The 21,342-nt window shown below is 39.1% G+C and overlaps 1 protein-coding gene across 8 annotated transcripts in view; it reads left to right on the top strand.

Moving 5' to 3' along the window:
• The window catches only part of LOC135208575 (WD repeat-containing protein 7-like), a 263,777-nt gene that overhangs the window by 151,596 nt on the left and 90,839 nt on the right, over positions 1 to 21,342 (top strand). For all 8 annotated transcript variants that reach the window (XM_064240911.1, XM_064240915.1, XM_064240914.1 and 5 more), the window contains 4 exons: positions 12,783 to 12,977; positions 13,709 to 13,836; positions 14,049 to 14,194; positions 18,356 to 18,563. In XM_064240911.1, the coding sequence (XP_064096981.1) occupies positions 12,783 to 12,977; positions 13,709 to 13,836; positions 14,049 to 14,194; positions 18,356 to 18,563 (677 nt within the window). The remainder of the gene's footprint in view (positions 1 to 12,782; positions 12,978 to 13,708; positions 13,837 to 14,048; positions 14,195 to 18,355; positions 18,564 to 21,342) is intronic.

Below are 21,342 nucleotides of genomic sequence, written 5' to 3'. Positions count from 1 at the left end.
TTTTTGCACGATTTTTTAACCAGTTACATAATATGAGGATTTTGGCTCCACTTAGTAATTAAGACTAGAAAAAACGTTAGATGTAAGTTATGCGAAATTGGTGAAGGGGTGTTAAAATCTTTTAATTTACTAACAGCGTTCGAACTGGCCTTCCCCAGTTACAAATGTTGCCAATAAAAGTGAGCATTTTTGTCATGATTAGTACTGTATACACAGTTGTGGTAGTATAGGAGAGGGTGGAGACGTCAATCTTCGACCTTATGTATGTTGTGCACCTTTCATAAGGTCTGACGGGATAGAAGTCGATGGTTGGAGCGTTTGGTTTTGACGTTAGGCCTAAACATGGAGTTCATTAACCCTTACGTTATAGTTGGTACAAACATAGAAAGAATATATATGGATATATGTTTTGTTTATTCTAAAGAGAATATTATTACCTAGAGAATAATCTAGGGGACATTTACGTTGTTTTGTAATCATCAGTGAAGTCATCTTTTCCTTTGTAGGTGTTGCCTAGGCATATAGTTAATTGCGACGTTGGCATACTTCAGTGCCTTGTCATTGACAGGTTTTAGCTTTCTTGGCATCAGACGACACTTCCCAATACTCCTATATTATCACAGGAGATTGTTTAGTGTTGACAAACGGTCTTTTCTAGCACAGGCTCATGGTCTTCAAGAAGCTCGTAAATAATCACACGAACTCCAGCGTCTGAATGAGGCGTGTAGGAAGGGGGTTGCTAAGTTGTAGTGCGTTCACTTCTACCTGCCCACGCGTACGTTTATTGCGTGCCTTCATTGGCCTACATAGGTACACACACGCCGAGGGTGGGGTAGGGTGGGTGTGGTTGCGACCTTGCCGTAGTGTGTGTCTATGTGTGTGTACGAGTTTGTGTGTGCGTGTGTAAGTGCGTTTCGGGAGTTACCTTGCCTTAGGCTAGAGGAGGAGAAGGTGGCGTCGTCAAGGAGAAAACGCCTCTCCTCTCTCTCTCTCTCTCTCTCTCTCTCTCTCTCTCTCTCTCCAGTTTACGCATTCTCTCTCTCTCTCTCTCTCTCTCTCTCTCTCAGCGCGGTGATCCGAGAACCAATTTTTGCAGTTCCTGCCAGTTTTTTGTGGGTGCATCCTTTAGCTACAAGGGTTTACCTGGTGGATCTTCTTTGTGTTGGGACGCGTTTTATGACATTATTATATACAACTTTTTATGATTTGTTTTTCCTTCAGTTTTCGTCCTTTTTTAGGAAAACTTTTTTTATCTTTTTTTATCATTTTCTTTCCTCGCAGAAAAACTGACCAACGTGGTCATCGAATGTTTTAATAAAGTTAGCCTAAATGGTAGTGTAAGAGAGGGTCGAGGTGTGAGAGGTCCTGGGCCGTGGGACGTTTTCTATGTGCCTTCTCGAAACCTGGTATCAAGGTGTCTTTATTTCAGTAATTAATTAGGAGTGGGAGGGGCTGGCCCGGGTTGGACGATGGCAAGTTTAAATGTGGTGTAGAATACCTGTAGACTATCACTTTTACTCACAGCAACTATGGATACAAGTTGCTTTTATTGTATAGGAATCCATATAAGGAATGTGTAGAATATGTATCTTTTGATTAATTGTCTGCTGAAAATTGTAGTCTAGAAAACTGCAGAGCATAAAATAACTGCTGTGAAAAATCAGCTACGAAGAAAAAGACAACAATCGTCACCCTTAAGCACAAAGTAAATCATGTTTAGATACTCTTTCTCTCTACGAGACTCGTTTTGTGATATCCGAGTGAAACGGAATCCAGTGATGACAGAAGGCCACATTTATCTACTAAAGGTAGCCGAAAGGAATACATGCTGATATGCCTAATGAACGTTCTTTGTCCCACGAATGGATAGCACCTTTGAAAGTCTCCGTTGAGAAGACGGGAAGGGAAGAATGGCCCTTGAGTTTCGCTTCTGGTGAAGAAGAAGAAGAAGAAGAAGAAGGAAGGAATACCTTCTTATTACCCGTTACACATACGTATAACTCCACCCAAAGATTATTGGACAATATGGATAAACAATGTTCGCCCTCCTTGGCATTACGGGACTTAGTTGATGCCGAAAATACGTTTTTGTGTAATACACGCACAAACACACACGCATACGCATATATATATATACTATATATATATATATATATATATATATTATATGATATATATATATATATATATATATACGTATTATGTATGGATAGATGTGTACAGTGGTGCCACATGTACAGATAAATCTGAAATAAATAGTTTGTCTGTAAATTGCAGGGTATTTCCATTACATGTATATTAAAAATAAACTAAAAGTTTCTCTGATTTTGTACATACAGTTTAATTTTTTAGTGTATAGATTTATTTTTATTTTTTAAAGAAAATATCCAGATTTAATTAAAAAAATGTGGCAACACTGGATGTGTGTATGTGTGTGTGCGTTTGATTGTGTAATTTTTGTCTTCCTATGACTGTTAATTGATGTTTGATAATGGTTCAAAATGGCGAAGAGAATGTTACACGTTGACGGGACACCATTCGATTAGTTGATAGCAGCGAGATAAAATAGCAGCGGGGATGGCTTTGTAGTGAATACTAATAAGTATATAACAGTTTGTTTTATTTTTATTTGTTTTTGCTAATCTTAAGGACAACACGATAGGCAGTCAGTGACATGATCTAGCCAAGGTCTTCAGTAAACGAAAATTAGTAGAGCTTTGCACCAATGGGGGGTTATGAATGTGAGAGGAAAAGATAAGCTGGAAAAGTGTTCAAGATAAAAATCTTTTGTGTAATTTGTTTCAGAACTACTAGAAAGAAAGAGCTTTCTCAATGAATGTTCGAGAAATTATTGGTGACCGGTACTGAAAATACCTGTTGTTATGTACAATTATTATTGCGTATGCGACTCTAAATGCTCTAAATTCTCTCTCTCAGCGTTTCAGCTCTTTGGTTGCATGAATGCTCGATGATTCGATGCGCTAAAGGGATTCAGTTGATCAAATAAACAATTCCTTTTTCGTATCATGAGTTCTGTTCTTAAGAGTTCCTCTATTTTTTCACGTGTATTCTGTTCCTATGCTCTGAACAGTTCCTCTGCTGTATCATGCGTGTTCTGTTCGTAATCTGCAGACATTCTTGTCATTGTTCTTTGCATTCCTGTCTTGACTCTTGTTCTGTAGTGTAGCGCGATTTCATTACCTTGGACGAGTACAGCCACAGACAATCCTTTCGTTACTACAATTTACAAACATTACGCAACACATTTTTCTTTCTCCTTTTATTATTATTATTATTATTATTATTATTATTATTATTATTATTATTATTATTATTATTCAGAAGATAAACCCCGTTCACATGGAACAAGCCCGTAGACAAGGCTTGGACCTGAAATTCAAGTTTCCAAAGAATATGCTGTTTATTACAAGAAGTAAGAAAAAAGAAGCAAAATAGATTAATTGATAACTAATTGCCGTCTGTTTTAGTTCCCGGTGCGATTACGGGAAAGCTATAGAAGGCAGATGGTCGTGTATAGCATGTGATTTTCTAGCCATCTTAGTGGCCGCTGAGCGGCGGCCTTGGAATATTTTGGACTCCAAGGGGAAATACGTATAACGATGGTAACTGCTACGCCTTTAGCCTGTAGCCATATTCTCTCTCTCTCTCTCTCTCTCTCTCTCTCTCTCTCTCTCTCTCTCTCTCTCTCTCAAGTTTATGCAGTTTTACTTAGTAACATTCAGTGTCTTATTTTATCAGTCTTGCTTCAAGGGATTTTTTTCTTGGAAGAAGGGTCTCTTTCATACATATTCTATAAAAACGAATGATGGCTATGTTTAGCGGATCAGTTTTTTAATATAATTTTTCTAATGTTTTTATTGATCGCTTTTCTGGCTTAGCAATATTATTTAATAACTGGCCAATGTTCATATTGGTATTCGATAGAAAGGATGCCTGAATGTGTAATTTTTTCATTTTTAAAAAACCAGGGACTCTTGACTAGTTATTAGATAATATTGCTGAGGGAAAAAAAGCGATAAATAAAAAGAATAGAGGCATTATCATATAAAACTGATTGGCTAAACACAGCCATTCTTTTTGTGGTTTTTTTCTGTAAAGCCGCAGAGAGGAGAGGCATTCTTTCTTCCCTCAACAAATCAGCGACGAAGAACGAGACTTACATTATTAAGAACACCTCAGGGAAGGGATATAGACTCCTGACATTGGTTAGACAAATTGCCTTGGAGAAGGAAGACACAAAAATTTATATCTGCAATATTGCAGTTGTTTATGTAAAGAATCAATAAAAGTTTTTACTGTTGTCAGACTTATTCATAGACTGTTTATTTCGACTGAAGGTTTCTAAGCTTTCATAACGTTTCGAAAAGTATTACGTAATGATGGATAACCAGGATGAGACACACCCAACCTTCACCTTGGCGCGTATTCCTATCTTCCTCATATTCTCTCTCTCTCTCTCTCTCTCTCTCTCTCTCTCTCTCTCTCTCTCTCTCTCTCTCTCTTCCTTGATGGAATGTTTTACCATTGCGTGGGTTTGCATTTTAATAGCGAAAAGATTAATTGACTTGGGCTGACTGTTAGTTTCGGTTTGACATAGGAAGCACATTTATAGTTAAAAAGAGTTGTTTGATAAGTAAAGAATGAATGTTTGACAAGTGAATATATTTAGGATAGTTAAGACGTTGGAAAATGATGTTATGTTAATGACGAATGTTGCCCAGACAATAACTTGTCAGAGTCGTCACGATGTAACTGTATCGTGATATTCTGTAGCTGTGAATTAGGGTTTATATGTAGGAGGTTCTCTGGCCAGGTGCATTATTATTATTATTATTATTATTATTATTATTATTATTATTATTATTATTATTATTATTATTATTATTATTATTATAGGGTATAAATACATATGTCCGGATTTCCGTCGGTCTTGAGGTATATTTTGCAATATGCGAAGTGTCTTTTCATTACGATAAGGTTTTTCCAAATTCATTTCCCCATCTACATAACATGGCTTTTCATTCCACATTTGGCTCCAAACCTTCCTCCTTAACTCACCAAATGCATCTTAGAATTCATCTATGCAGATTATATGTATATGTATAATATATATATATATATATATATATATATATATATATATATATATATATATATTATATATATATATATATATATATACATATACATATGAGGGCCTCAGAACCACAAGGTGGTAAACGCCACTTTGTTAAAAATGAGTAAATTGCCCTCAAAGTCTAGCATTCATTACTCTGCTTCTAAGAAAGATATTGATTTAAACTAAGTTTCATATGAAAGCCCTACCCTTTATCAATTTTTTGTGAAAATTTTAAAAATATTGTGGGGTGCGCTTGTGCGCTAGCATTCAAAATGTACGCCTAACCCCCCACATTTGTGTATATTTTATTCATAACCAGCACTTAAACCATAATTAAATGTGTAAAAGGATAATAAAGTGTTATTATATTCATGTTATAACAGCAATAGATGTGATAATAATAATAATAATAATAATAATAATAATAATAATGATGATGATGATGATGATGATGATGATGATGATGATAATTTAAAAAAAATATATAATAATAATATCAATAATAATGGTAATACAGTAATATTGGTTAATAATATTGATAATAATAATAATTATAATAAAATGTGTACTCACCATGAAAATACTTTCGTGGTATAACGATCATGGATGTTATACTGATAGTAATAATAATAATAATAATAATAATAATAGGAGTATTGATAATAATATTATTAATGATAATAGCAAATAATAATGATAATACGGTAATATTAGTATTGATGATGTTTACCATGATAACGTTCCATCATCATAATGTTTAGCCATTAAAATAATCATCACCAATATCATAATAATAATCAAACAAAAAAATTATAGAAAAATAATACTACTACACTCACTACTACTTCTCTAAGAAAAGCAAATATTTTAATCTGTACTCGCCATGAAAATATTGTACATCCGCTAAAGAACTTGAAAATAAGGGGAGGTGGGGAATGTAAATTGTGCGGTGATTGGCCGACACTTACGGCCGCCTTATGGGGAAAAATGCTAATTTGTTTAGAACTGACTACCCGCTTAGTGACACGCGCTCTCATTGGCTCACTCCTGAGCTGCGCACGTACGTCCTTGTGGTTCTAACTGAGCCCTTATGAGGCTGTAACCTCCGCGCGACACAACGTTCATTCATGTAGACAAAATCGATAATTCCTGCTGCTCCAAGTAGGGATTTCGACCTTTTTGAAACTCCTGAATAGTATGGGAGAAATGCAACAAAAAAAAAAATGACAGAAGGAAACGTTGCCAAATCTACTGGTACGCCTAACTCAATATTGGTGGGGGTGGCGTTTACAACTATGTGGCCCTCATATATATATATATATATATATATATATATATATATATATATATATATATATATATATATATATATAAGTCATATCACATTTCCGTGATTCATATACAAATATCGAGCTACAATGTCCTCTTTAATATCTAATTCGCTCTACCTCGGAATTATATATTTTCATATATGCTTACCGAAGCAAGGGGAATTTTTTCTCGATAATGAGATTTGCCTGGACCAGGGCTTGCGCAACCTATGGCATCCTTTCAAAACCCAGGAACGTCAGTGAAGCGTTACCTACTTACACCACCGCGAGAGGCTAAAAGTTCATGTCGCCTCTCACCCTCATATACCTTCGCGCCGCATGGTAATTAGTGGTTGGAGACAACATCAACCCACCTCGACTCCGGTAGTGCCTTTGGTAGTGCTGGTTTTGACAGCAACGTAGCCAATCTATAGTCATATCACATTTCGTGATTCTATACAAATATCGAGCTACAATGTCCTTTAATATCTAAATTCGCTCTACCTCGGAATAATATATTTTCATATATGCTTAACGCCAAGGGGAATTTTTTCTCGATAATAGATTTGCCTGGACCAGTGGCGCGAACCTATGGATCCCTTTTCAAACCCACGGAACGTCAGTGAAGCGTTACCTACTACACCACCGCGAGAGCTCCCAAAAGTTCATGTCGCCTCTCACCTCATCATACCTTTACTGCGCCGCAGGGTAATTAGTGGTTTTTGGAGACAACATCAACCCACCTCGACTCGGTAGTGTTTTGTAGTGCTTTTGACAGCACGTAGCCAATCTATAAGTCATAATCACATTTCCGTGATTCATATACAAATATCGAGCTACAATGTCCTTTAATATCTAATTCGCTCTACCTCGGAATTAATATTATTTTCATATATGCTTAACCGAAGGGAATTTTCTCGATAATAGATTTGCCTGGACCAGGGCGCGAAAAACCTATGGATCCTTTCACCCACCCAGGAACGTCAGTGAAGCGTTACCTACTACACACCACCGCGAGAGGCTAAAAGTTCATGTCGCCTCTCACCCCTCATATACCTTTCCGCGCGCAGGTAATTAGTGGTTTTTTGGAGACAACATCAACCCACCTCGACTCAGGTAGTGTTTGTAGTGCTTTTGACAGCACGTAGCCAATCTATAAGTCATATCACATTTTCCGTGATTCATATACAAATATCGAGCTACAATGTCCTTTAATATCTATTCGCTCTACCTCGGAATTAATCATATTTATATATGCTTAACCGAAGGGGAATTTTTTCTCGATAATAGATTTGCCTGGACCAGGGCGCGAACCTATGGATCCTTTCAAACCAGGAACGTCAGTGAAGCGTTACCTACTACACCACGCGAGAGGCTAAAAGTTCATGTCGCTCTCACCCTCATATCCTTTTCGCGCGCAGGTAATAGTGGTTTGGAGACAACATCAACCCACCTCGACTCCGGTAGTGTTTGTAGTGGCTTTTTTGACAGCACGTAGCCAATCTATAAGTCATATCACATTTGCCGTGATTCATATACAAATATCGAGCTACCAATGTCCTTTAATATCTAATTCGCTCTACCTCGGAATTAATATATTTCATGTATGCTTAACCGAGGGGAATTTTTTCTCGATAATAGATTTGCCTGGCCCACAGGGCGCGAACCTATGGATCCTTTCAAACCCAGGAACGTCCAGTGAAGCGTTACCTACTTACACCACCGCGAGAGGCTAAAAGTTCATGTCGCCTCATCCACACCCCCCCAAATATACCTTTCGCGCGCAGGTAATTAGTAGGTTTGGTTGGAGACAACATCAACCCACCTCGACTCGGTAGTGTTTGTAGTGCTTTTGACAGCACGTAGCCAATCTATAAGTCATATCACATTTCCGTGATTCATATACAAATGATCGAGCTACAATGTCCTTTAATATCTAATTCGCTCTACTCGGAATTAATATATTTTCATATATGCTTAAACCGAAGGGGAATTTTTCTCGATAATAGATTTGCCTGGACCAGGGCGCGAACCTATGGATCCTTTCAAACCCAGGAACGTCAGTGAAGCGTTACCTACTACACCACCGCGAGAGGCTAAAAGTTCATGTCGCCTCTCCCCCTCATATACCTTTCGCGCGCAGGTAATTAGTGGTTTGGAGAAACATCAACCCACCTCGACTCGGTAGTGTTTGTAGTGCTTTTGACAGCACGTAGCCAATCTATAAGTCATATCACATTTCCGTGATTCATATACAAATATCGAGCTACCAATGTCCTTTAATATCTAATTCGCTCTACCTCGAATTAATATATTTTCATATATGCTTAACCGAAGGGGAATTTTTTCTCGATATAGATTTGCCTGGGACCAGGGCGCGAACCTATGGATCCTTTCAAACCCAGGAACGTCAGTGAAGCGTTACCTACTACACCACCGCGAGAGGCTAAAAGTTCATGTCGCCTCTCACCCTCATATACCTTTCGCGCGCAGGTAATTAGTGGTTTGGAGACAACATCAACCCACCTCGACTCCGGTAGTGTTTGTAGTGCTTTTGACAGCACGTAGCCAATCTATAAGTCATATCACATTTCCGTGATTCATATACAAATATCGAGCTACAATGTCCTTTTAATATCTAATTTGCTCTACCTCGGAATTAATATATTTTCATATATGCTTAACCGAAGGGGAATTTTTTCTCGATAATAGATTTGCCTGGACCAGGGCGCGAACCTATGGATCCTTTCAAACCCAGGAACGTCAGTGAAGCGTTACCTACTACACCACCGCGAGAGGCTAAAAGTTCATGTCGCCTCTCACCCTCCAAACCACTAATTACCTGCGCGCGAAAGGTATATGAGGGTGAGAGGCGACATGAACTTTTAGCCTCTCGCGGTGGTGTAGTAGGTAACGCTTCACTGACGTTCCTGGGTTTGAAAGGATCCATAGGTTCGCGCCCTGGTCCAGGCAAATCTATTATCGAGAAAAAATTCCCCTTCGGTTAAGCATATATGAAAAATAATTAATTCCGAGGTAGAGCGAATTAGATATTAAAGGACATTGTAGCTCGATATTTGTATATGAAATCACGGAAATGTGATATGACTTATAGATTGGCTACGTGCTGTCAAAAGCACTACAAACACTACCGGAGTCGAGGTGGGTTGATGTTGTCTCCAAACCACTAATTACCTGCGCGCGAAAGGTATATGAGGGTGAGAGGCGACATGAACTTTTAGCCTCTCGCGGTGGTGTAGTAGGTAACGCTTCACTGACGTTCCTGGGTTTGAAAGGATCCATAGGTTCGCGCCCTGGTCCAGGCAAATCTATTATCGAGAAAAAATTCCCTTCGGTTAAGCATATATGAAAATATATTAATTCCGAGGTAGAGCGAATTAGATATTAAAGGACATTGTAGCTCGATATTTGTATATGAATCACGGAAATGTGATATGACTTATAGATTGGCTACGTGCTGTCAAAAGCACATAAAACACTACCGGAGTCGAGGTGGGTTGATGTTGTCTCCAAACCACTAATTACCTGCGCGCGAAAGGTATATAGAGTGAGAGGCGACATGAACTTTTAGCCTCTCGCGGTGGTGTAGTATGGTAACGCTTCACTGACGTTCCTGGGTTTGAAAGGATCCATAGGTTCGCGCCCTGGTCCAGGCAAATCTATTATCGAGAAAAAATTCCCCTTCGGTTAAGCATATATGAAAATATATTAATTCCGAGGTAGAGCGAATTAGATATTAAAGGACATTGTAGCTCGATATTTGTATATGAATCACGGAAATGTGATATGACTTATAGATTGGCTACGTGCTGTCAAAAGCACTACAAACACTACCGGAGTCGAGGTGGGTTGATGTTGTCTCCAAACCACTAATTACCTGCGCGCGAAAGGTATATGAGGGTGAGAGGCGACATGAACTTTTAGCCTCTCGCGGTGGTGTAGTAGGTAACGCTTCACTGACGTTCCTGGGTTTGAAAGGATCCATAGGTTCGCGCCCTGGTCCAGGCAAATCTATTATCGAGAAAAAATTCCCCTTCGGTTAAGCATATATGAAAATATATTAATTCGAGGTAGAGCGAATTAGATATTAAAGGACATTGTAGCTCGATATTTGTATATGAATCACGGAAATGTGATATGACTTATAGATTGGCTACGTGCTGTCAAAAGCACTACACACTACCGGAGTCGAGGTGGGTTGATGTTGTCTCCAAACCACTAATTACCTGCGCGCGAAAGGTATATGAGGGTGAGAGGCGACATGAACTTTTAGCCTCTCGCGGTGGTGTAGTAGGTAACGCTTCACTGACGTTCCTGGGTTTGAAAGGATCCATAGGTTCGCGCCCTGGTCCAGGCAAATCTATTATCGAGAAAAAATTCCCCTTCGGTTAAGCATATATGAAAATATATTAATTCCGAGGTAGAGCGAATTAGATATTAAAGGACATTGTAGCTCGATATTTATATATATATATATATATATATATATATATATTTATATATGCATATGTATGATATATATACATATATATATATATATATATCTATTATATATATATATTTTATATTTATATTATATAACTATATATATATATATATATATATATATATATATATATATATATATATATATAATATATATTATATAGATATATATATATATATAGATATATCATATATATATCTGTATATCATATATAATGTGTATATATATATGTATATTATATATATATATATATATAATCTATATATTATCATATATATATATATATACTATATAACATATATATATATACTATATATATACATATATAACCCAACACATATATATATATATATATATATATATATATATATATATATATATATATATATATTATATATAATATATATATATATAGTTGTGATATATGTATATATATATATGTATATATAATGTGTGTGTATATGTATATATATGTGTATATATATATATAGATATATATATATATATATATATATATATATATATATATATATTACGTATATATATATATACACACACACACACACACACACACACACACACAAGCAATACCTGGGTTACGATGGATTTGGCTTACGGCGTTCCGAGGTTAAGCCGCTTTTCAATTATATTCATCTTAAATTATTTCCAGGGTTACAACGCGTGTTCCAGGGTTACGACGCCTACAACGCTGATCTGGCACAAGAAATATGACACCAAAAATGTAAAATAATCAATATTTGAATGCATTTTTTGATGAAAAATGCAATAAGAATGCAGTTTACATAGTTTTGAATGCACCCAAAGCATTAAAAGTAAGGTTTTCTTAAGATTTTTGACGATGTTCCGGCTTACAACGATTTTCGGCTTACAACGCATCACAAGAACGGAACCCCCGTCGTAACCCGGGGATTACCTGTATATATATATAGTCTTGCAAACCTTCATGTTTCATTTTTGTCTTAAAAGTGCCCCAAATCTAACTCTCTTTTAAGCAAGTCAGTTATTATATATTTTTTCACCAGAGTAGCTTGAAACTTAGGTGTTTTTCAAGATTAAAGGGTGTCTTCAGAACCTATTATAATTTTTTGTAAAAGAAAACTATCAAGATGGCTTTGTTTGTCCATCTGCACTTTTTCTGTCTGCCCTCAGATCTTAAAAACTACTGCAAATTGGTGTATTGGTCATCCACCCTCCAATCATCAAGCATACCAAATTGCAGCCCTCTAGCCTCAGTAGTTTTTTTTTTTTTTTTAAGGATAAAGTTTGCCATAATTTTGCTTCTGGGACCACCGAGTCCAGTTTTGGAGTTGTTGCTGACGTACCATCACTCAACCGTATCCAGGGAGCAAGTGAGTGCTGTCCAGTCGGAACTAAAAGTTTCATACTGCAGCACATTGAGAGTTTCATACAGTATAATACGCTGTACATAAAGCTCTATAGCGTTGAAGAAACTTTGGCACATATTTACTTGTCTTTATTCGTTACTAATTACACATACAGTGTAGTCATCCATATGTCACCACTATTTTATTCTTCCACTTTTTTTTCTTGAACAAATGCAGTTGAAGGAGGGTATGGGTCTTCACCTCCATACACCTGGCAATTTTTTGGTATTTCACACAACAGTGGTTGGCCAGAAGGCTAATGTACTACGTATTTTATTTCCTGACACCCATTAAGTGTGTATGCAGTGTGTAAAAGAGAGAGATTACTTGGTGGTTATGTATATCCTAGTTGTTCCATAGCCTGAGTAGAATATTTGTATATAGTTTAAGGATTATGCTAATTTATATCCTTTTTTCAGATGGAACTGGCAGTGGACGTGTTCAGATTCCACGTCATTTTGATGTCACGGCACAAACTTTACAAATAGGACAAATGTTAATGTCCTTATTACACTCCTGGGGTTTAGATCCTTCATTAGATCAAACTTGTGAGCATACTCTTGGCCTTTTGAGACCAAGAGTACCTGTATCATATGGTCTCATATCAAAATCTGGTACGTGTGTTTCAACTTACGTTGTTTTATTCAGTGCTTTTATGTGTAACATAGCAATGGTGTAAATTTCTTTCAGAGTTTTACTTTTCAGAAATTTTCATTTTGGAAGTTGTTCCACTCATCTTTTTGACATATAGTCATTGTTTAAAGCCAATTTTTACTATTTTGTGTGTTTGTGTTCTAAACCAAACATAGTTTGACTTCTGGCAAAATATGAATAATTAATTCAGAAATGTATTAAGACAATTACAATGTACAAAAGATCCTCAAACTCAGTTGATTATCAACACATTATAGTAATTATTTTGACCATCACGGGAATTCATTAATTGAATGTTCAGAATAAGTCAAAAGATGCTCAGTGCAAAATTGTCTTAGAGAGATTGCAAACTTATGAGCTTTTAGGAATTAATTCGTACTTCAATAAAGGATTAATCACTCAGAACTTGTGTTCTTGTGCTAGCTGCTAAGAAATTATGCACAAAATCAAATTATGTGACTTCTCAGAAATGGCAAACTAGAGTAAATAATTGATCTTCCTGTATATTTAGCTTCATGGCTATAGTTAACTCTCCTTGAATACAAACACATAAAGTTTAATTTTTAGTGTAAAGGTACTGAACTGTTCTGTTAGCTATTGAATCAATTAGTCTACTTAGATTTTCTATGTACTGTATTATATGTGTGTTTGGTTCTTGAAAACTCGTGATTTATGAAAGGTTATTTTTCAGGTTACATGTCTTTACTGATGCCTACATGGCATCCAGTGAGAGAGGATGATATGCCTGCTATTAATCTTCCTCCAGATCTTGCCGCTGAATTACCTCCAGAAATGGTTACACTTGAACACAGAACACAGGTACGTAGTGTCTTCAGAGTTGGTACTGTATAAGAAATTTCAGTGTCAAATGTTTAGCTTTAATAAAGGTTTGTTTTTACAAATTTTAATTTTTGTTTTCATTGTTTGTGAGTAGTTTTCTTGTCTTTACTTTTCATGATAATGTTATGTATTTCCATGGTGCAATCTGTTTACTAAGAAATTGCTGATACAACAAAATGAAACTTTTTCAGGTATTTACTGGCAGAGGCCATTGGGAAGTATCTCCAGCACTTACTACTCATCATTTACTGGCTTTAGTTTCTGTGGCAAATACATTACAAGATATGAATGCTGCAACACTTATTCCAGAAGAGGAGAGGAGGCGTAAAATTCATATGTAAGTGTTAAGGTGGGGATGAATAGGTTAGGAGTGACTGACTACTGAAAATGGTTACAGTACATATATACCATATACTGAATTTTGGTGTATGTTTCATGTATTCACATAGCATATTATTATGATTATTATTATTATTTATTATTATTATTATTATTATTATTATTATTATTATTTTTTTTTTTTTTTTTTTTTTTTTTTTTTTTTTTGCTCTATCACAGTCCTCCAGTTCGACTGGGTGGTATTTATAGTGTGGGGTTCTGGGTTGCATCCTGCCTCCTTAGGAGTCCATCACTTTTTTTTTTACTATGTGTGCCATTTCTAGGATCACACTCTTCTGCATGAGTCCTGGAGCTACTTCAGCCTCTAGTTTTTCTAGATTCCTTTTCAGGGATCTTGGGATCGTGCCTAGCGTTCCTATGATTATGGGTACAATTTCCACTGGCATATCCCATATCCTTCTTATTTCTATTTTCAGATCTTGATACTTATCCATTTTTCCCCTCTCTTTCTCTTCAACTCTGGTGTCCCATGGTATTGCGACATCAATGAGTGATACTTTCTTCTTGATTTTGTCAATCAGCGTCACATCTGGTCTATTTGCACGTATCACCCTATCTGTTCTGATACCATAGTCCCAGATGATTTTTGCCTGATCGTTTTCTATCACTCCTTCAGGTTGGTGCTCGTACCACTTATTACTGCAAGGTAGCTGATGTTTCTTGCACAGGCTCCAGTGGAGGGCTTTTGCCACTGAATCATGCCTCTTTTTGTACTGGTTCTGTGCAAGTGCCGGGCATTCACTTGCTATGTGGTTTATGGTTTCATTTTTCGTATTGCACTTCCTACATATGGGAGAGATGTTATTTCCGTCTATCATACTTTGAACATATACTGGTTCTTAGGGCCTGATCTTGTGCCGCTTGTTATCATTCCATTCAGTTTCCTTCTTTAGCTCTCCCCTCTGTAGCCATTGCCAATTGTCATCGCTGGCTAGTTCTTTAGTCTGTCTCATGTATTGTCCGTGCATTGGTTTGTTGTGCCAGTCCTCTGTTCTTTCTGTCTTTCTCCTGTCTCTGTATATTTCTGGGTCTTCGTCTACGTTTTATTAGTCCTTCTTCCCATGCACTCTTTAGCCACTCGTCTTCACTGGTTTTCAGATATTGCCCCAGTGCTCTCGTTTTTTCGATGTTGACGCAGGCCTCTATAACTTAGTAGTCCTCTCCCTCCTTCCTTTCGTGTTATGTATAGTCCCCTCTGTCCGTATTTGCTCTTGGGTGTAGTGCTTTGTGTATTGTCATTTGTTTCCTGGTTTTCTGATCTATGCTGCGGAGTTCTGCCTTCGTCCATTCCACTATTCCTGCGCTGTATCTGATTACTGGCACTGCCCATGTGTTTATGGCTTTTATCATATTTCCGGCGTTGAGTTTTGACTTGAGTATCGCCTTGAGTCTCTGCATATATTCTTTCCTGATCGTGTCCTTCATCTCTTGGTGTTTTATATCTCCTCCTTCCATTATTCCCAGGTATTTGTATCCTGTCTCATCTATGTGTTTGATGTTGCTCCCATCTGGTAGCTTTATCCCTTCAGTTCTCGTTACTTTGCCTTTTTGTATGTTGACTAAGGCGCATTTTTCTATTCCAAACTCCATCCTGATGTCTCCCAGATACAATCCTTACAGTCTGGATGGAGGGTATCTATTTCCTTGATGCTCTTACCATACAGCTTGATGTCGTCCATGACATCAGATGGTTGATTTTGTTGCCTCTTTTCTTGAGTTGGTACCCGGCATCCATCTTCTGCAGTACTTTTGTCATGGGAATCATTGGCTACTACGAACGAGTATTGGGGACAGTGAGTCGCCCTGGAAGATCCCTCTCCTGATATTAAAACCTCTGCTAGTCTTTTTCCAGAGCTTGTAAGTATTTGTATTCCAGTTGCGCATTGTATTTTTGAGGAAGCTGATGGTATTTTCCTCTGCCCCATATATTTTCAGGCATTCTATTAGCCATGTGTGTGGTATCATGTCGAAGGCTTTCTTATAGTATATCCATGCCATGCTTAGGTTGGTTTTTCCTTCTCCTACTGTTCTTCATTACCATTTTGTCTATCAGGAGCTGGTCTTTTGTGCCCCTACACTTCCTTCTGCAGCCTTTCTGTTGGTGGGGGATGGTGTTTTGTCTCCTCTAGGTAGTTGTATAGCCTTTCACTGAGATACCTGTTAGTAACTTCCACATTATTGGTAGGCAGGTGATAGGCCTGAGTTACTGGCTATATTTCCCTTACTCTTGTCTTTTTGTACTAAGGATGTTCTTCCTGTGGTCATCCATTGGGTGCTTGGTGATTTGAGATACAATGCTGGAGTTGTTCTGCTATTCGTGGGTGTAGGGCCTTGAAGTTTTTGAGCCAGTATCCATGGACTTCATCGGGACCTGGGGCTTTCCAGTTTGGCATTTTCTTTAGTTGGTGTCTGACTGTGTCTGTCGTGATGTCTGTGAATCTTTGTTTTATTCTCCCTGTTTCTTCTTCCTTGACTTCCTGGAGCCATGTTGCATGTTTGTTGTGTGAGTAACCGGATTGCTCCATATGTTTTCCACCCAGAGTCTCTTACTTGATTCGGCTTCAGGAATTTCTGGGTGTTGTCTTCCCTCTTAGTTGGCTGTATAGTCTTTTCTGGTTGGTTCCGAATAGTTTGTTCTGTTGGTATCCCTTATTCCTGTTCATGTACCGTTGGATCTTGTGTGCTTTGGCCTTAAGCCTCTGTTTTACACTTCTATTGTGTTGTTTAGTCCCTCTCTTGTACTTTGTATTTCTCGTTGAGTTCCTCCCTTGTTTTTCTTGCTTCTTAGTCTTTTTTCTGCCATCTCTTTCAGTTTACTCAAGTCAGATCTCATCACCATGATTGCTTTTCCACCAGGCGCCTTTTCCAAGGAGGTTGCTGTTTTGGTTTCTGTTGGGTTGGTTGTGACGGTGGTGTTGGTGTTCGAATCCCCATCAGTTCTGCTACTAATCTTGCTCCTGCATATGTCAAGTTATTTGTTTCTGTGATACTGGTGGTGTGTATTAGGCCCATTATTTCATTGACCTCACTTGTTTTCTCCCTTAATTTCTTGGTGTTGTAGGCTTTCATGGAGGGGATCTTTGTTCTCTCTGTATCTGGCTCCATCCATTGTCTAATCTTTTCACCCATTCCGTCCTCTCTGTTACTTCGTCGGTGTTTCTTCTGTGTGTCGTTGTTTGATACCTCATCCTCCCTGTCGTCTTCTGTGGCATCGTCTCTCAGTTCGTCTTCGTGTAATTCGTTGTCGTGTGACATTTCCCTTTCCAGTTCTTCTCTTTCTGTTGGGGAGAGCCAGTTCTTTTTCTTTATGTTCCTTACTTGGTCTGCCAGCCTCTGCTCTGTTTGGGGGATGTTATTCCTCTCATTCCAGATGTTGACCAATCTTCTTCTATATCCTCTCTCCGTCGGGTTTGCTTCTGATGTAGCATCTCCATATTTCCTTATTTTATTCTCTTGTCCATTTCTTCCTTTTTGCCTCTGTAGCTCCAATCTCAGGCTGTTCATTACTGTCGTTGTGGTGATCAGTTGCTGGATGACGACCTCCAAGTACCTGACCGTCTTCCCCTACAATTGGGTTGAATACCTGGTTGCCGGACGAAGCTCTCTGTTGCCAGAGGTTCCATTTACGTCGTTGTCGTTTATTCCATCATTTCTTTCCATCATTGCTGAGTTTTGCTATTTAACCCATAGCTGGACCCTACCCCATCAGGGATAGGTACTCATTTACAGCTGAGTAGACTGAGGAAATTATGGTAAAGATCCTTTCCCAAGGAATCAACGCCGAGGAGAGCGGTCACCCATCCAACGACTGACCAGCCCCAATGTTGCTTAACTTGACTTAAGTCTATTGACGACCTAACCCACTCCTCCACGGCGCCACATTATTATTATTATTATTATTATTATTATTATTATTTATTATTATTATTATTATTAATTTTTTTTTTTATTTTTTTTTTTTTTTTTTTTTTTTTTTTTTTTATTTTTTTTTTTTTTTTTTTTTTACGGGCAGACAATTCAAAAGTTTGTTCGAAAGGTTGTGTAACAACTTAGAAGTTTTATTTTATGAGAAAATACTGATGTTTATATAATTTTTCAGACAAAGTTCCAAATCTAACCAAAATTCAGTCAGCAATCATGAAGATGAATTTTCAAAACAACAGTCTGTGATTAAGCAAGGTTGGTCTACATTAACTGCTCTTCATACAGTATTATTACCTGATTGTGTAGTAGCTTCAGGGGCTACTAAATACCAGCCTCCAATGGTGGAAATTCTTGCGCGTAGATGGCAGGACCGTTGTCAGGAGGTAAGGGTGAAATATTTTATCTTTACTTAGAGTAAGTCTCCTGATTGCATTCTGTTGCCTTTGTTGCTTGTGTTCGATTGATATATGTATTTATTCTGTAGTTGTTTATGACAACCACTTAGTCACCAAGCAAATTGGGATATTGTCTCTTCAGGTTATGAAAAGATCTAGAATGACTCTTGAATAATCCTAATTCAATGCAAATCATTTGTTGTAAAAGAGTTAGAAAAATCTTATTTGTTAAAGAACTCAAATTGTATTTACACTACATACATTTTATACATACACTTTATATTATAAGGTAGTATAATTGTTGCAGTCATACGTAATATGTTTTTGTTCACATGCGAATAAACCTTCAGTCTTAACAATAGGATAATTTCTAGTGCCTAGCTGGATCCGGTTAAAAAGCAGATGAAAGCAAGGAATCTTGTGATATCTGGCAACACATTCATTGATTGGTTGAAGAGTGGTCAAGGACCAAGCATCTACGCCAGTCTTTTCTTTGACCGCCTGGGCGAGAGCTGTATTTACCTCTCTGGGCCTTTTCCCGGTTCATTGCCTGTTTCGTTTCTTTGTGTGTGTGTGTTATTACCTGGTATTATGGCTTCTTTTGCTCCTTCTCCGCATCAGCATATGTGCCTGGAGTTCCTGGTTTTCCTTGTTCTCATTTTTTGGCTTCGGCAGAGACTGACCCTCACATCACATGCAATAGGTGTTGTTCAAATTTTTTTACTATTTCGAATCCTTGCACGGAATGCTGGGCATGGCCTAAGGAACAGTGGAGGAAGTTTTATGGCAAGAGGGAACATCGGAGAGTCTTGACTCTTCCTACTTGGGAGGGCTTTGCTCCTATTCCCAGGAGGGCTTTGCTCCTATTCCAGATGTTTCGTCTTCCGCAGTAGTCAACCCCCATAGTAGCGTTGTCCCTGCATCTCCTTCCTTTTCTACCATTGATTCGTCGTTGGAAGTATCGGGAGGTTGCCAGGGTAATATTTGTAATGTAGCCCCCTCTTCCTCGGGAGCTTTTTTGGTTCCCGAGAAGGGTGAGGTTTTTTCATCATTCTCTCCTCTTCTAGTGTCTGAGGCATCCAAAATGGCGGTGATTCGGAAGATGCTTGGGCTAGGGGGTACCCCATCCTTGGAGGGGTTGCTAGTGCATTTTGTGGAGGCTAGCAACCCCCCCTTCCCGGTCTGGCCAGGCCATCCCCCCTCCTCCCGGCCTCGTCTTCGTGGTTAGCCGCAGTCAGCCATCTTGTATTGCTCCGCCAGTGTCTGCTGCCGCTTCGAGTTGGAATGACGCTGCGGTGTCAGCCCTGTTGATGACGTCAAGGGGTCCAGCTTTGTGTATTCCTCTGCCAGTGGCGTCTCTTTCCCCCTTGCACAAAGGGGAAGCCGTGACGTCACCACCGCTTGTGAAGTCACTCTCATTGATGATGTGAAGTTGGCTGCCTTATCGGTTGGGAGGACTGGTAGGAAACGTGTTGCTTCGTCCCCGCCTTCCGAGAAGAGTTTGCATAAGAAACTAGTGCTGTCTTCCTCTCCCTCTTCCCCCTCTATGCCTCGTCGGCGTATCAAGCGTTGGAAGGCTAAGGTCTTTGCCCTTCCTTCGCCGTTGAGGGAGGAACAGCGCTGACGTGTTCCCGAGTGCTGTGGTTTCGGGCAGTGTTAGTGGTGTGCGTTCTGCAGGGGTTGCTTCGTCCTCTGCCTCGTATCTCGAACGTGCAACCCCCCACCCCCCTCCGTCCTTGTACATCGCGAGCGTGTTGCAACCTCCCCTGCCTGTGCACAAGATGTTAGTGCTCCTTCTTCTCCAAGGCCTATTTGTCGCCGTAAAGATCTGAAGGCGCCTGTCAAGAGGTCGAAGGTATGAGCACGGAGTTGGCGCAGCTGGAGTGTTTGCCTGTCTCTCTCACTGGTGTTTCCAAGAGTTTGACTCTAAGGGATTCTCTGTCTATCTCGAGTGTTCGAGTTTCCCCCCCTGTCTCACGTACGTTCAGCCGCCACGCCCGTGACCATTCATGGACATGTGGGGTCATCTGTTGAGGTAAGTGATGTGCCTAGTGTTACAGTGGGTCCGTCTCAGAAGCCAAAGCTTAGACCCAGCCCAGACAGGTTAGTAGGGGTTTCAGACTGTTTGGCTACTAACCCTTCTGTTAATTCTGGTGGAGAAGGCGCATTAGAAGAGCCTACACACCCTTCTTGTCGTCGGTCTCCAGTGCCGGAGCAGGAGGAGGGAGACACGCAGGAGTTTCTATCTTCCTTTTCAGAAGTTGTTGATCTCATTCGTGGGTTTAACAATTTGGAAAGTAGGACTCAGGCTCGGTCGTCTTACACTCCTTGCTTGCAAGCCTTGTTGGGAGCTACTCAGGACCCCAAATCATCTCTTCAGCTTCCGTTGTTGGGGCACGTTCAGTCGGTCTTGCAGAAGGTTAACGCCTCAGTATCTGACCGGGACGGTTCACTTCGCTCTAGGGGCTTTACCAAACTACTACCCCCGCCTCTCACGAAACATAGGAAGTACTATGCTATGAGCTCTGCATTTTTGTTGTCACGCCACCTTAACCTAGACGTCATTCGCCTGAAGCCATGTTTGACTTTGGAACAGGTGAGGTCAGTGGCTCCGTCCTTGTCTCCGCATAAAGCCTCAGCTTTGGAATCTACGGCGACCTTCATGTTGCAGACGGTTTCTTGGCTGGACTTCTGGTCTGTGGTTATTACCAAGATAGCTTCTGACAGGTCCCCTGAAGGGTTGGTGAGTGCCGCCTCGCTTGCCAGT

The sequence above is a fragment of the Macrobrachium nipponense genome, chromosome 35 (genome assembly GCF_015104395.2).
Source record: "Macrobrachium nipponense isolate FS-2020 chromosome 35, ASM1510439v2, whole genome shotgun sequence".
Lineage (NCBI taxonomy): Eukaryota > Metazoa > Arthropoda > Malacostraca > Decapoda > Palaemonidae > Macrobrachium > Macrobrachium nipponense.
Note: the sequence above shows the minus strand (reverse complement) of the source record. Positions and strands in the feature narration are given on the sequence as shown.